This window comes from Balaenoptera acutorostrata, chromosome 13, assembly GCF_949987535.1.
Source record: "Balaenoptera acutorostrata chromosome 13, mBalAcu1.1, whole genome shotgun sequence".
Classification (NCBI taxonomy): domain Eukaryota; kingdom Metazoa; phylum Chordata; class Mammalia; order Artiodactyla; family Balaenopteridae; genus Balaenoptera; species Balaenoptera acutorostrata.
This window is the reverse complement of record NC_080076.1, coordinates 2632102-2645323: the sequence shown is the minus strand read 5'-3', so window position 1 is coordinate 2645323 and position 13222 is coordinate 2632102. Positions and strand designations below refer to the sequence as shown.

At 54.8% G+C, this 13222-nt stretch overlaps 1 protein-coding gene across 4 annotated transcripts in view; it reads right to left on the bottom strand.

Moving 5' to 3' along the window:
- MBP (myelin basic protein) overlaps positions 1–13222 on the bottom strand; it is a 116066-nt gene that overhangs the window by 14760 nt on the left and 88084 nt on the right. For 2 of the 4 annotated variants that reach the window (XM_057526979.1, XM_057526980.1), the window contains exon 5: positions 11959–12036. The exons of the other annotated variants lie outside the window; for them this stretch is intronic. In XM_057526979.1, the coding sequence (XP_057382962.1) occupies positions 11959–12036 (78 nt within the window). The remainder of the gene's footprint in view (positions 1–11958; positions 12037–13222) is intronic. 4 annotated transcript variants of the gene reach the window in all.

Here is a 13222-nt window from a genome sequence, read left to right as displayed (position 1 = left end):
GGTTAAAAAATTGGACAAAACACTTAACACTTCACTGCAGAGGATGAGCAGAACGCAAATAAGCACATGAAAAGATGCCCAGCATCATTAGCTCTTAGTAAGATGCAAATCAAAACCATCAGGAGACACCACTACACCCCTATTAGAATGGCTAAAATAAAGGATAGTGACAATACTAAGTGCTGCCTAGGATGCAGTGCAACTGGAACTCTCATGCTTTGCTGGTGGGAATGCAAAATGGTACCCTCACTCTGGAAAACAATTTGACAGTTATTATAAAGCTAACCATGTATCAATACTTACCATATGACCCAGCAATCCCACTTCCTGCTTTGAATGATAAAAGAAAAACTACATAGTTTTGGAAGTGATTTTTGTAATGAATATGTTGGTCTCCAATCTTTTGATGGAAATAATTTGAATCTTAAGTGAAAACTTACGATCACACAAAAACCTGTACATGAATGTTTATAGCAGCTCAATTTGTAATCACCAACTCTGCAAACAACCCAAATGTTCGTCACTGAGTAAAGGGATAAACAGACTGTGGTACATCCGTGCAACAGAATACTACGCAGTAGTAAAAAGGAGCAACAACTCAGAGCCATCTCCAAGGCATTGTACTGAGTGAAAGAAGCCATTCCAAAAAGATTTCATACAGTATGATCTCATACATGTGACTTTCTTCAAAAGAGTACACTACAGGGAGGGTGACCAGAGCAGTGGTTGTCAGGGGTCAGGAATGGGGGAGGGAAGGGTGTGGTGTGAAGTGGGAGGGAGGTTTTGGGGTGATGTACCCTCATTGTGGTGGCAGCCACATGAAACTACACGTGTGTTAAAATTCACAGACGTGTACACCAGAAACAACCCAATTTTACTGTATGTTAATTTATAAAATAAAATAAGTCCATTTAACACGGTCTATCATTATTTGGCCCAAAGTTGGTGATGGCAACATTATGTCATTCCGTGAATTTCCCAGTTGGAGATCTCCGCGTAGGGGAGTCTGGCCTTCTCCCTACATCCATCTTACGTCTCCAGGTCTCCAGCTAGATATTAAGTTTTTGGAGGAAAAAAGAAAAACTTCTACTTGATTCCCCAAAGCTTCTGGCAGTTTGGCTCAGCAAACAGAAGTGGACAAAGGAACAAAGAAACCCTCTTTCTACTGGGGCCTCCTGGAAAGAGCAAGCCTCTGGGGGCTGGAGGGCTCTGGTCCTGACACAAAATCCCCTGCGAACCGAGCATGCCAAGCGCTGGGGCTTCTGTTTCCTCACATGTGAAAGCACGGGGTTGAAACAGAGACTCGCTGAGAGAATTTTTAGCTCTCAACTTTTACTAAGAGGCCACCTCTGAGTAGCAGCCAAGGAAAGAAAAATAATTCTCCAGCGAGGTTTACGTATTAGGGCGTTTCCTAAGACTCGAGGGCTGCTGCTTAATCTGTTTATTTACGCATCACTGAAAAGTTCTGTGGTGAGCACAGGAAGAAGAGCTGAGAAATGCGCGCCTCGGTTGCCATGGTGATGACGCCTTTCCACAGTGGCAGGGGAGGGGAGTGCTGCATCTGTCACCCTTAATTTTTTTTTTATTGTGGTAAAACATACGTAACGTGAAATCTACCATTTTGCCGTCGTTCAGTGCGCAGTTCAGTGGCCTTAAGTACATTCACAATGTTGTGTATCCATTACACCATCCACCTCCAGAACTTTTCCATCTTCCCAAACTGAGACTGTACTCAGTAGACACAAACTCCCCATCCCCTGCCGCGGCCCCTGGAAAGCCCCATCCTACTCTCTCTATGAATCTGACGGCTCAGGGGACCCCATACAAGTGGAATCACACAGTGTTTGTCCGGTGGCAACCGGCTTCTTTCACTGGTGTAACGTCCTCAGGGTTCAGCCATGCTGTCGCTTGGGTGAGAATTTCCTTCCTGTTAAGGCCGGGTCATACCCCATTGCCTGTGTAAGCCACATTTTGTTCACCCATGCATCCACGGATGGACACTTGGGTCGCTTCCACCCTTTGGCTCTTGTGCTGAGTCACGTGCTCTGACTCGGACCCTGTGGTGCTGATGTGGTCCGGCCTCCGACAGGTGGCTGCGGGGATGCCGGCTCCCAGCTTCCTCCCCCACAGCCTGGAGAGCATCCTTTATTCTTTGAAGGAGCCTGGCGGGGGTGGGGGGGGGGTCGTGACTCTGAGGCCATATCGAAGGCCGGCCTGCGCTGAGGAAAGGGGTCCACGCCCACCTCGAGGGGCGCCGGGCGGGGAGGCTCCGGCCGCGCAGGGCACCTCTGCTGTCGCTGCTCAGTTCACGGGCGGAGCAGGGCCAGCCTTTGCCTCCCGGGCAGCGGTGGGAGCCCCTGGCAGGAGCGGCAGGGCACTTAAAAACAGTGCGTTTTGGCTTATTTGTTATATTTCACAATTTGTAGGGAGTGGGTACTTATTTCCATACCTCACTGTTAACAAGGGGGTCCGTTTCTGTCCTGGAGGAAACAGTCTGGGGAGGGAAGGGGCCGCAGGGGACGGGGGATGACGGCGGGGCCGTCTGGGTGCGAAGGTGACCCCGGTGGGGGGAGGACGGGGCGCGGGTGAGGCTGTCGACACCCCCGGAGCCGCGGCCAGTCCCTTGCCTGCATCTCCTCCCTTCACCCCTGGGTCCCCAGCCTCTGTCCCCGGAACCTGGGACACACAAGTTTCCCTTTAAGGAGCCCGCTGGACTCGGCTCCCCAACTCAGGAAGGGTCAGTGATTCTCCGATGCAGCCCTTCTTGTCTGTGTCCAGAAAGGATAGACGAGCCAGAACTGCTCACATCTTACAGTTATTTGCCAGGAATGGTGTCTCTTTGTCCGTGTCTATCCTGATCCAAGTAGCTCATCTATTTGTAAGTGATTAAAAGGCGAAGGAGGAATTCGAAGGTCAGTCCTACCAGAAAATCAGAACCCGACACCCCAAAGCCGGGGCGGGGTGGGTAGCGGCCACCCCTCTGAGCGTGAGCAATCAGAAAAGGAAACGGGGCCGCAGACAGAGCCCCCGCCCCACGTGCCGGTCTACACCTGAGGTTAGGACGTCAACACGCTCTCTCCAAAATACGTGGAGCTGAATATTTGGGACAAGTGAAATTAGAAAATTAGTCCAGTTTTTAAAAAATGAAAACTCAGGTTGTTTAGAAAAATAGTGCTTATTACATAGGGATTTCAAATAACAAGAAGTTTGTAGAAGAAATCCTACCTCTTAGGGGTGACTTGGTTCACACTCTGATGAACCACGTGGAGACCTGGTTGTCTGCACACGTGAACACGTGAGTCGTGTAGGGGCCTCGGCACGTGATCACAGCACGCGCAGGGTTACGTGGCACTGACGTCTTACTCTTTTTTGGCATCATGATTAACAAAACAACAATAAACTTCTTGGTGGCAAATAAAATAACATTATGCTAAAAAATTTAAACACTGCGGGAGGAAAGCCATGGGATAAAGGACAACCATTTCATGAATTTTTAACATAAACTGCTTTTTTTCCATTAGCCTGTTTCATTGTACTGGTTTTGAAAAATTGATTAATTTTCCCTCTACTTGTGATAATGTCCTTCACCAGTAGGGGGGGCTCGTGCACTTGGCTTCCCGGCTGCTTTCCAGTCCCGTCTCCAGATAACGGGAAGGATTTTTTAACTGTTTTTCCAATTTGCTGAAGAGCTGGGAGTCCTTAAACTTGCAAGTAATAGCAGGGGATTAGTTTTCGCCTGACACATCTGAAGATCAGTGGACATCAGATTGGGTAAAGATTCATTCCCTTGACTCCAGTGGCTGTCTTCTGAAAATAGGGATGAGATATATGCCAGCATCATCATTTGCATTTGCATTTGATTAGAAACAAATGGATAGAGTCGGTCCCTCTCAGAAGAAAACGCTGCCTCTTGAAAAAATTAGTATTCACTGTGTCTGGGGTTTTGTGCTTAGGGGGAAAAAAAAGGAGTTCTAGCGTTTATTTCTTGTCTGTGAGAGGAATTTAAACTCTTTCCTGAATCCACCATCAGAACGCCAGTGATGGAAATCAGAGCGAATCCGTGGCTCTGGGACGCTTCCCCCCTCTGCGTCCACCCCTCCCAGGCTCTGCACCTGAGAGGCACCGGTGTGCTGCCTGTTGGACCCTACGAGCCCAGGCGGTCTCCCCTCTCTCTGCCCAGGCTTTAGTTTGCTTGCCTCTCTCCTCCGGATGAATGACATTGGATGAGTGCAAAGGAGGGACCAGGAGAATAACAACAATCGTTAGATACACAAGCGTAAGGAAAAGCATCTGAGGACCGCCCAGGTGTAGACTCATGGCTTACAGTAGCTACACAGGAGACTACGAGCCTGTTATAGGACCAGCTCTCTCCCTGGTACTTTAAAACCCGGTGTGACGATTTGAGGCTCGTTACAAGATGAGAACGTCTTTTAAATATCATAATTGTGTTCTGGCTTCCCTCAGATCGCAGGCATTAACAGGAAGCATGTTCTCTTCCTGCGCTCTTACTCTGTCTTATTGTGTGCTAGTCTGGGAGAAACTGGTCCTTTAAAGACAATGTGTGTCTGATAACTAGTGTTGGTAATACCTGCTCCATCTTTCCTATGTGATGTGAGCAGACACGAGCTCTGCGTGGAGCTGCTATTTGGAAACTGCTGCCCTTTTTAAACTTGAAATCGAGCATTTTCACGGAGGTGACTGACGCAGGTGCCCTCATGCCAGGGCACCTGAACCCACCATCCGTCGGGGTCTGTGGCTACGGGTACCTCCGAGGTGCCCTGGGTCTGGCCCATCAGCAAACTCCTAACCCTGTGAAGGGAAACCTGAGGCGGCCAAGGCCCTGTGCAGCCCGCCTCACTCAGTGAGAGGTCCTGGTGCTGTGTCAGAATGACACGGCCGCAGTGGCCTCTCTGTGGATCTGCCTCAAATATGTCCACATGGTCATCCAGTGGCTAAAAGCAGTGACCATTTTCTTACTGGCACTTTCTTAGTCAAGTCAATCATACAAGTTCCAGGAACGCACGTTTCTCCCTGTGTCCCTAGAAGGATACAATATAAAAAAAGGAGCAAAGAAAGTGGTTCTACTTGCTTTGAAAACACGGGGTGGACGCATTATTATTTTCACCCCGGCTGGTCATAGACCAAAAATGTTGCTCTGTGTGGCCACCTTATTTTGCAGATGTGGAAATGGATACTCAAAGGGGTTAAGTGAAGGGCCTGCGGTCTCCTTTCAGGCCCAGCTCCATGTTTTAATCTGCTGCGTCATCCGAGATTCCTGTGGATTCCACGTGCACGAGAAGCAATGTCCCAAACCGAACAGTAGCAGCAGGTGGAGAAATCACGGGCCAGCCACGTGACCAAAGGGAATGGAGAAGAACTTTTTCCAAGTTTGCAGACTTACCTCCTGTTAAGCTGTGAAGGTGTGGTGCGCTAGAAACAAAAATGTGCTCAGATATAAGAAAAACAAATTAGTGTCTCTCGGTGGCATCAATCAGAGATGTCGGTTAATATCTAGAGAACTGGGAAAGCTGTAATCACTGCTCTACTAGTAAACGAGTTCCTACTTATCTTGGTAAATACTGGTAACTGGATACGACAAATGCGCAGCACATCTATTGAGAGAGATGAGATTTTTCAGGTTCATTGTTATTTGGAAGGATGCAGTTCTACGTAATTAAAACTGGGGCTCGATCAGCTCCCTCTTTCAATGGAAAAGTTATGCCTCAATCCAAGCAGACTGTACTGTCTGCAACGTTCTATTTTGTTCATGTGGTTAAAAGCATCCAACTAACCAGCCATCCAACGAACAAACATCTTTGATACTTAATCCTTCAATTTACAGGTTGAACACGACAGAATTGTGCACATATCCACCAAGTGGCATTAAGGATACACGCCTTTAGTAGATGGTTTCACCAGTGGTCCAGAGACACGGGGAGCAGAGGAACTTGCATTCTCCTTTCTTCCACCGGAGAAATCTTTGATTTTGTGGCATCCTCAAGAAACCCAGATCCAGGCAGCTAAGCGGTTCATCTCTTTAACCTGTTGGGAACCTCAGACTCTAACGGTGTCACTGTTTTTCTGAACTGCCGACAATAAGGGAGAACAACAGAGTAAGACTTGGGATCAATAAAATGGTTTTTTTTCTTGTGAAAGTGCTAAGAAAACCAAATATGCTTCTTCCGTACTGTTTTCTTTATTATTTAAGAACCACGACACGTAGTTCACTATGAAACGGATATACTTTTTCTGCCTTTTTCCTCTTGCTTCACACTTCTTTCAATGGTTTATAAAACTCCTTCACCGCCCTCAGAAATCTTGTTTCGGTGATTTGTCCTCCTTAAGGACTTCCTGAAGGAGGCAGCAGCATATCTTGTGCTGAATGACTCTTGCCCATGGCTGCCCTGTCTGTCTGCCCTTCTACCTCTCTGTAGCCCTTTGGAAGGACGGGCTGTGGCAGCTTTATGCCCCTGTGGCGACTGGCCCAGGTGCTGAGCTAGCTGCCAGTAAAATAAGTACTCTGGACTAGAGCATGTGACCCTAAGGTCACAGGCCTGTAGAAGACATGACACATCTAGCTGGAAACTCTTCGAGCTATGAGTCTCCCCCTTTCAGAGCTGGTCTTGATGAACACGGCGTGTTTTAATCCCCACACCCTGACCGCACGATGCTCTCTGGCCGTTCCCAGAAATCACTGGATCACGAGGTTATCTTGGGCCTTTTGGGCGCGCTCCTAGTTTTGTGTATACATGTTTTTCAGAGGAAGCAATTGCTCCATTTCTGGTCAAACAGCTTCTAATACGCCTCAAGAGAGAGCATTAGATTTTTTTCTGGCAAGGTCAAGGCATTTAGATTTTGCAATTTGGAGAGAATTCTTTGCTGTCTGAATGACCTACGCAGTTTTGCCCTACGTTTTTGCCCTTGGCAAGTTTAAGAATATGTTTGTTCCTGAATCATTGACTCGAAGGAGTTTAATTAAAGCCGTGGGCTTTTTCTTTCTTTAGAGAAAGCCGTGCAGTATCAGCAGCGGGCTTTTCTCAGTTACGGGAGAGATTCACAGGCAGACCTTCGATGAGGTGGAGATGTTCGGTGGCCTGCTGCCTGTTCTGATGACACGTTTCTTCTCAGATACTGGCAAGTGAGAAGGCCGGCGGGGCGCGGTCTGTGCGGAGGTGTGGGTCGTCCCTGGTCCTCCGCTCAGCTGGGGCTGTTGCCTGGCCCGTGATTAGAGGCGCCGGTTTCCAAGTTGGAGAGTTTACCCTCTTAGCAGCCTGTGAAGCCGAAGGCGGCGGGCTGCGGGAAGCACGGCGGCTTCTGGTTTCCTCTGTGATGTTTCACCGGAAACGAGGACACCGAAGCCCCCGCTGCCTCTGCGCCGATGGCGTTGCCTCCACGGGACGGCCGTCCACAGACCGGGCTCAGAGGCCTCCTGGCAAGGGCAGAACGAAAGCTGGGATGCGGTCATGAGGTCACACGGGAAGTCGGGGTCACGTGTCACAGCCGGCGCGTCCGCTCGTTCAGGGAGCGTGTGGTGGCTGCGTGGCCCGAGGGGGGCGCACCTCGGGCGGGGCTCCGAGGCCCGGCCTCCGCTCGCGGGCCAGGATGGTGGAGGAGGCGGCGGCGCGGTGACAGGGCCCCTGCCAGAGCTGGCAGCTGCCGCCACGTCGGCGAGGACCCCGCGGACCGTTGTGTTTTCCACCCACAGCTCCGTCTTCTCGTCCAGACGGGATGCGCGGCCGCCCCTGGGCCGTCCCGCCAGGGACGTGAGGCTCCCTCTTTGGTGCCCAGGCCACCCGCGCTTGTCCCATGGGCAGCTCCTCCCTCCTCGTCTCGGGCAGCCCGGGAGAGCTCACAGCCGGGGCCTGGGCTCGCCGTCCCCGCAGGGCAGGCTCACCGCTGTTTCCCGAACTCAACGCCGGCCGGGCTGGTGCTGAGAGCGACGCTCTTGAACGTGGGTGCGGAGGCCTCCCGTGTCTCCTTCCACAACGGCGGGAGAACAGGCTAGATGTCGGCCTTAACCGCTCCGGCTCTTTTCCTTGCGCCCAGGCACCCATGTTTAAAGACCTCAATGTGTGGAAAGTACGCAGAAGACTTCCCAGCATAAACATCAAACTATCAGCTCAGAAGAGGCGTAAACCAAACAATCGCCCGGAAGCCTTTGCTTGGCTTAGAATTCAGTAGTCTCCTTGCGCAGAATGACAGCCAGTGGTTTAAGGGATGCAGAGTCTGGAAGATTATTTTGGAAGAAAAGCCAAGTTGCAACAGGCTTTCCTGTAAGTGAAGGCCGCGGGCCCGGGCGCAGCTGCACTGGGGGGCAGCCCGTCGCGGGGGTGGGGGGGGGAGTAGACCACGGTCCCCCAGGAGAGGCCCGGCCCCAGGACCGCCAGTCGGCCTCCGCCCAGGTGGGCAGGGCCCCATTTGCTCTGCTCTGGGTCCCCATGGCCAGACCTCCAGGGCCCATCAAAACCACCCACCTCTGGTCGGAGCCATTTGCTTGGGCATCGTGAAGAAATCGACTGAGAAAACCTGACGGCTAAATACGAGGGAAGCCTCTGGAAGGCTTTCCATGTGAGTGATGCCTGGGGTCTGGGGGCCGTGCTTCCCGGGAGCAGAACAAGAGCCCACAAGCCTAAGGCACGGAGTCACCCCGAGCACCTCGGGGCTGGCGGGGCCGGGCTTACGAGAGGCCCCTGGAGACCTGAGGAAAGAACCATGGAGTCTTAGTCTTCAGAGAGATGTTTGCAGTCACCGACTCTGACCCCTTTGCCTTCTGGGTGAGGAAACTGGGGCCTGAGAGCAGGAACCCCGGAGCTGACGGCCAGAGCTGGGGCGCAGGGTCCCTGCGGGAAGCGGGCCTGACGCGCCCTCGACGCGCCGGCGGCTTCCGGATGTTTCTCTCCCTCAGCACGGGGGCCCGGGGCGTCGGCAGGGCAGGCGGTTATTTCTGCTGTCGTGTGCTTTTCAGGCCAGGAAAGGAGGCTCAGAGCAGACACACAGAGGCTGAGCAGTGAATGAGACCTACCACGCGGGCTTCCGTCCTTACCCTGAGCTCTTCCAGGGGCTAGGAGTCCCACTCCTTAACCCCCAAGCATCCTGGGGACAGCTGGCTGGGGGGTCACAGCGGGCAGGGTGGCTCTGGGCGAACCTCTGGGCACCTCCCGGGCCGGGCGTCCAGGCAGTGTCCTCTCCAGGCCGCGAGGACCGGTTCCCGGGGTCTGTGGAATGCAGGCAGAGGGGCTTAAGGAAGCCAGTGAGAGCAGCTGACGGGCGTGGGGACGGGCTTCCCCCTCTGTTCTTCCTGCATCTCCAGGGCCCAGATGTGCAGGTGTGGGTGGGACGGGGGTCACTCGGGCGAGGCACTTGCTCCGTGCTCCCCGCCCTGGGCACCTCTCCAGCTCCTTCCATCGCAGGTGCCAGGCGCTCTGGGTCACGCAGCTTCCAGAGGCCCAGCCACGCGGAGCCAGGGTGACATGATGGAGAAACCAGAGGAAAGGCTCTGCCTGTCTCCCCACGGAGCTGTCTTCCCTGTTGTATATTTGCTCCTTGATTCTGCCTTGGAATTCGTGCTTTCCCAGCTTGCTTTTGGGTCCTCAAATATTATTTCATGCGTGGCCTTGGGCTTCCCACCTTCCATGGTCCTCTTCCAGCCCTCAAGGTCAGCCCTGTGTCAGAATCAAGAGAAGTGTTCAGGCTCCTGGGATCAAGGGACTCCTCGCAGGGGACCCAGTCCTGGAAGCGCAGCCACAGTGCTGAGCCCACTCGTTCCTTGGCGTGTAGTAGGTGGGGCTTTCTCACCCTTCCTGGTGTGTTTGTTCAGAGACAGACAGACAGAGAGAAGGAGGTCCGGGTGCAGGACGCCAGCCTGACGTCGCTCACCGACCTTACGTTTCTGAACCGCAGGGGAAGGAGGAGGATGCTTTCGGTCCCGAGCCGCCCGGTGGTCCTGCACCGCCATCCCCAGCCCCTGCGCCATCCCTTCGGCCGTGGCCTCACCCCGCGGCTCCTGTCCCCTCCGCAAGCCTACTCCACGCGCCCTTTGTCGTATTTTGAAACCACTTCGTGCCACCTGGCCCTTCAGTGCTTTCCCGTGTCCGGGGCCGTTAACGCTCCGAGAAACATAAGCTCTTTCTTGAAATACTGAAGAATCCAGCGCGCTGGAGGAAGACAGAGTGAACAAACGGCAAAGGCAAAGGCCCGTAACTGGAGGCCACGGACGCCCGGCCCCCATGCTGCGTCCCTGGGGCTGCTGTGTGGAGCTCGTGCATTTCTGGCCAGGTTTGTACACGTGGGCACAGAGGTCTGTCTGGGATGAAGCTGTGGAGGGCAGGGCTGCTGCTCTTTTTCCACCAACGGAGGAAAATCATTCTGCTGTAAGTTTCTTAACATCCCCAAATGCCAAAGCCCTGGCCTCTGGCCCTCCCCGCTCTGCACTGCATCTGGGACTTCTGGCAATGTCTCTGCCTCTCGGTGGAGCGGGCCTGCTTTCTGATGGCGACGTGTCCCGTGGAGGAGAGGACGGGGGTCCCGGTGGCTTCAGGGCGCAGGGAGCACGTGGGTCCCCGTCGGGGCCTCTGCCCTCCCCGCCTGCCCGCCCGCATCCCCGCTGCCAGGAAACAGCGAGCGTCCGCCCCGGCTCTCCGCACTCGGCCTGGGAGCCCAGGGCCCCCCAGAAGGCCTCTGGGGCCCAGCCCTGGCTTCCTCGAGGCTGAGTCTGGACCAGGCCAAGGCCCAAGGGCCCCAGAGGTTATGCGCCTCCAGGGAGACGGGGCCCTCTCGACCTCCCCGGGGCCGGGGGGGGGGTGTTTGCTTTGAAAAGGAGCCACCGAGGGGCCCTCTGCACCGGTGAGCACGACGGTCACAACTGAAACACGATTCCGGCGGCAGCCCCCCTCCAGCCCCCCTGCAGCTGTCACCTGGAGATGAGCCCCTGCCCACCCCAGGGGGCTTGACGGCAAGTACCCCCCCCCGCAGCCAGCAGCCCCGGCACCGTTCCCGTGGCCGGGTCCTACGACGGGGTCAGGCCCTGGGCTCTGCGGCCGCTCTGCCAGCCTCCCCGGACCGACGTGCGGGAGCCGACCCTTTACGTCGTATGGATCCGCTCCTCCCCTGGGACCAGCCGGTCCCGCGGCCCCCTGCGGTCACACCGTCCCGTGCGGGGCGGAGGGCTCCGCGGCGGGTCTCAGCGGCAGGCACAGCTCCCGGCTGCCTGGGTCCCGCTCCCCCGGCCCCCTCTGCTTCGTTTGAAGAGGAAGATCCAAAGCGAGACTCCTGGGGCCCCATCCTCACCCTCGGGGCTCAGTCGGAACTAGCTTTCCTGTCGCGTGCCACGTGGTTTCAACCTCCTGCGCTTTCCCAGGTTGGAAAGGCCGGTCGATGCCCGGGCACAGCGCCGGCTGGGGTCCAAGAGCACAAGTCTAGGCGGGGCTGTGACCCCCCCACCAGCTGAGTCTGACCCGGGCCGATCGCACGCCTCCCCCGGGGGTCGCCCCAGCCCGCCGTCCCCGTGGTTGTCCCTACGGTCCCTACGGGCTCCGAGGGGCAGCCGCGAAGGGGGTCCTGCCCCGGGGAGCTCAGCTGGGCTGGCGCCTGGAAGAGCTCACTCACCTCGTACTCGGCGCGCGCTCCGTGTCCCTTAGGCGCCGGTCCTCCGAGGAGACGGGACCACAGGCGGGCCAAGGCCATGGCTGCCGGCCACCTCGGGGGCCGGGCTCGCTCCGGGAGCTTGTCCTCACCCTGGACCCACCTCCGTCTGGGCGGGGCCCCCAGTCGTGGCCGCACATACCTCGCCAGGACCCCCTTCCATCTTTGCACGTTTTCCTTTGCTCGCTTCCCCTCAGGAGCTGCCCTGGTCAGTCCGACAAACGTGACCTTCCAAGGCTCCCGGGCTGGGGGCGAGGCCCCGGCAGCGCCTGCGCCGTCCCCGCCGTATGGCCTGGCCGCCGGGAGGCGCCGTCTTACCTGGCACACGTTGCACAGCCCGGGCGGGCTGCGGGCATGACGGGGCAGGGGGTTCCTGCTCTGCCTGAGCCACGCGACCTGCCAGAGGGACAGAGCGGCCACTGAGTCCACGTCCTCCAGCGGCCGAGCTCCTGGCGGCGGGGACGAGGGGCGGGCGAGCGGAGAGGGAGGATTAGAGGATGCGGCACGTGAGGGGGATGGAGGATGGACCAGCCGATGGCCGGGGCTGGGCGACACGGGGAGGGAAGATGGCAGGGGACAGCCCCTGAGGGCCTGGGGGCAGAAGGAAGGACGACAGAGAGAAAGGAACAAGGAGAAAGGTTTAGGGAACAGTTATTTCCCGGAGTCTATTCTGGGGGCCTGTAGCTCATTATGTGACCAACTTTCCCTAAAAATGTCGCCAGCACCAGACATGTAAGATTTCCAAGACACCTTCACGTGACGAGCTGACAGGGCTTTTCCGAGTCTGTAATGGAATAGATTTTATTTTATTGTGTTTTTCTTTTAGAGCAAGCGTGTTCGCTTCCGCTCTGGATTTACAAGTAGGAGTCTTTCCTGCTCTGTGGGGTTAACTGTGGCTCTCACAGTTGGGTCCTCTCAGTTTGCTCCAGGGTGAAAGGGAATCACGTCAGGAGCAACGGAGCGTTCAGAAGTCATGCTAGCCGACCACTTGGAGTTATACGTTCTCATGGCTATTCTTCTTTGCTGTTGGTGACATTTAGGAGCGTAATATTAATAGGGACTTGAAACTCCTTCATGAGCTGCGAATGAACCTGAACTCTATTGTTATGTCTTCCTAAATAGTATTTGCTCCTAACTGAGCGCGCTTTCCCTGTTCTATCGGCTACGAGACAGTTTCTGCCGAATCAACCAACGTTGAGGGATGTGGTGGAGAGAATATTATTACAGGACCAAGGTAAGGGGCCTGCAAGAAGTTCCTCTCTTTTGACCTGCCATAGCAAAATGGCAAGAGAGAAAGAGAGAAAGAGGGGGAGGGAGAGAGAGAGAGAGAGAGAGACAGGGAGAGCCTCATAGGGGTCAAGAGATGAAATCAGTGTAATAGGTTTCAAGACATGTCTTATATTGGCTACAGATGAAATGGATTTTTAAAAACCAGGTTAACAGTTGGTTATGCATGGAAATAAGCAGTAGTTAGGACACAGGAAAATATCAACGCATTCTAGAAATATTACCGTAAAGTGAACACACTAGGGTTTCCAGAGGCAAGTCCGGGCGAGCGTGTACTTAGCTGTACACCTCACAA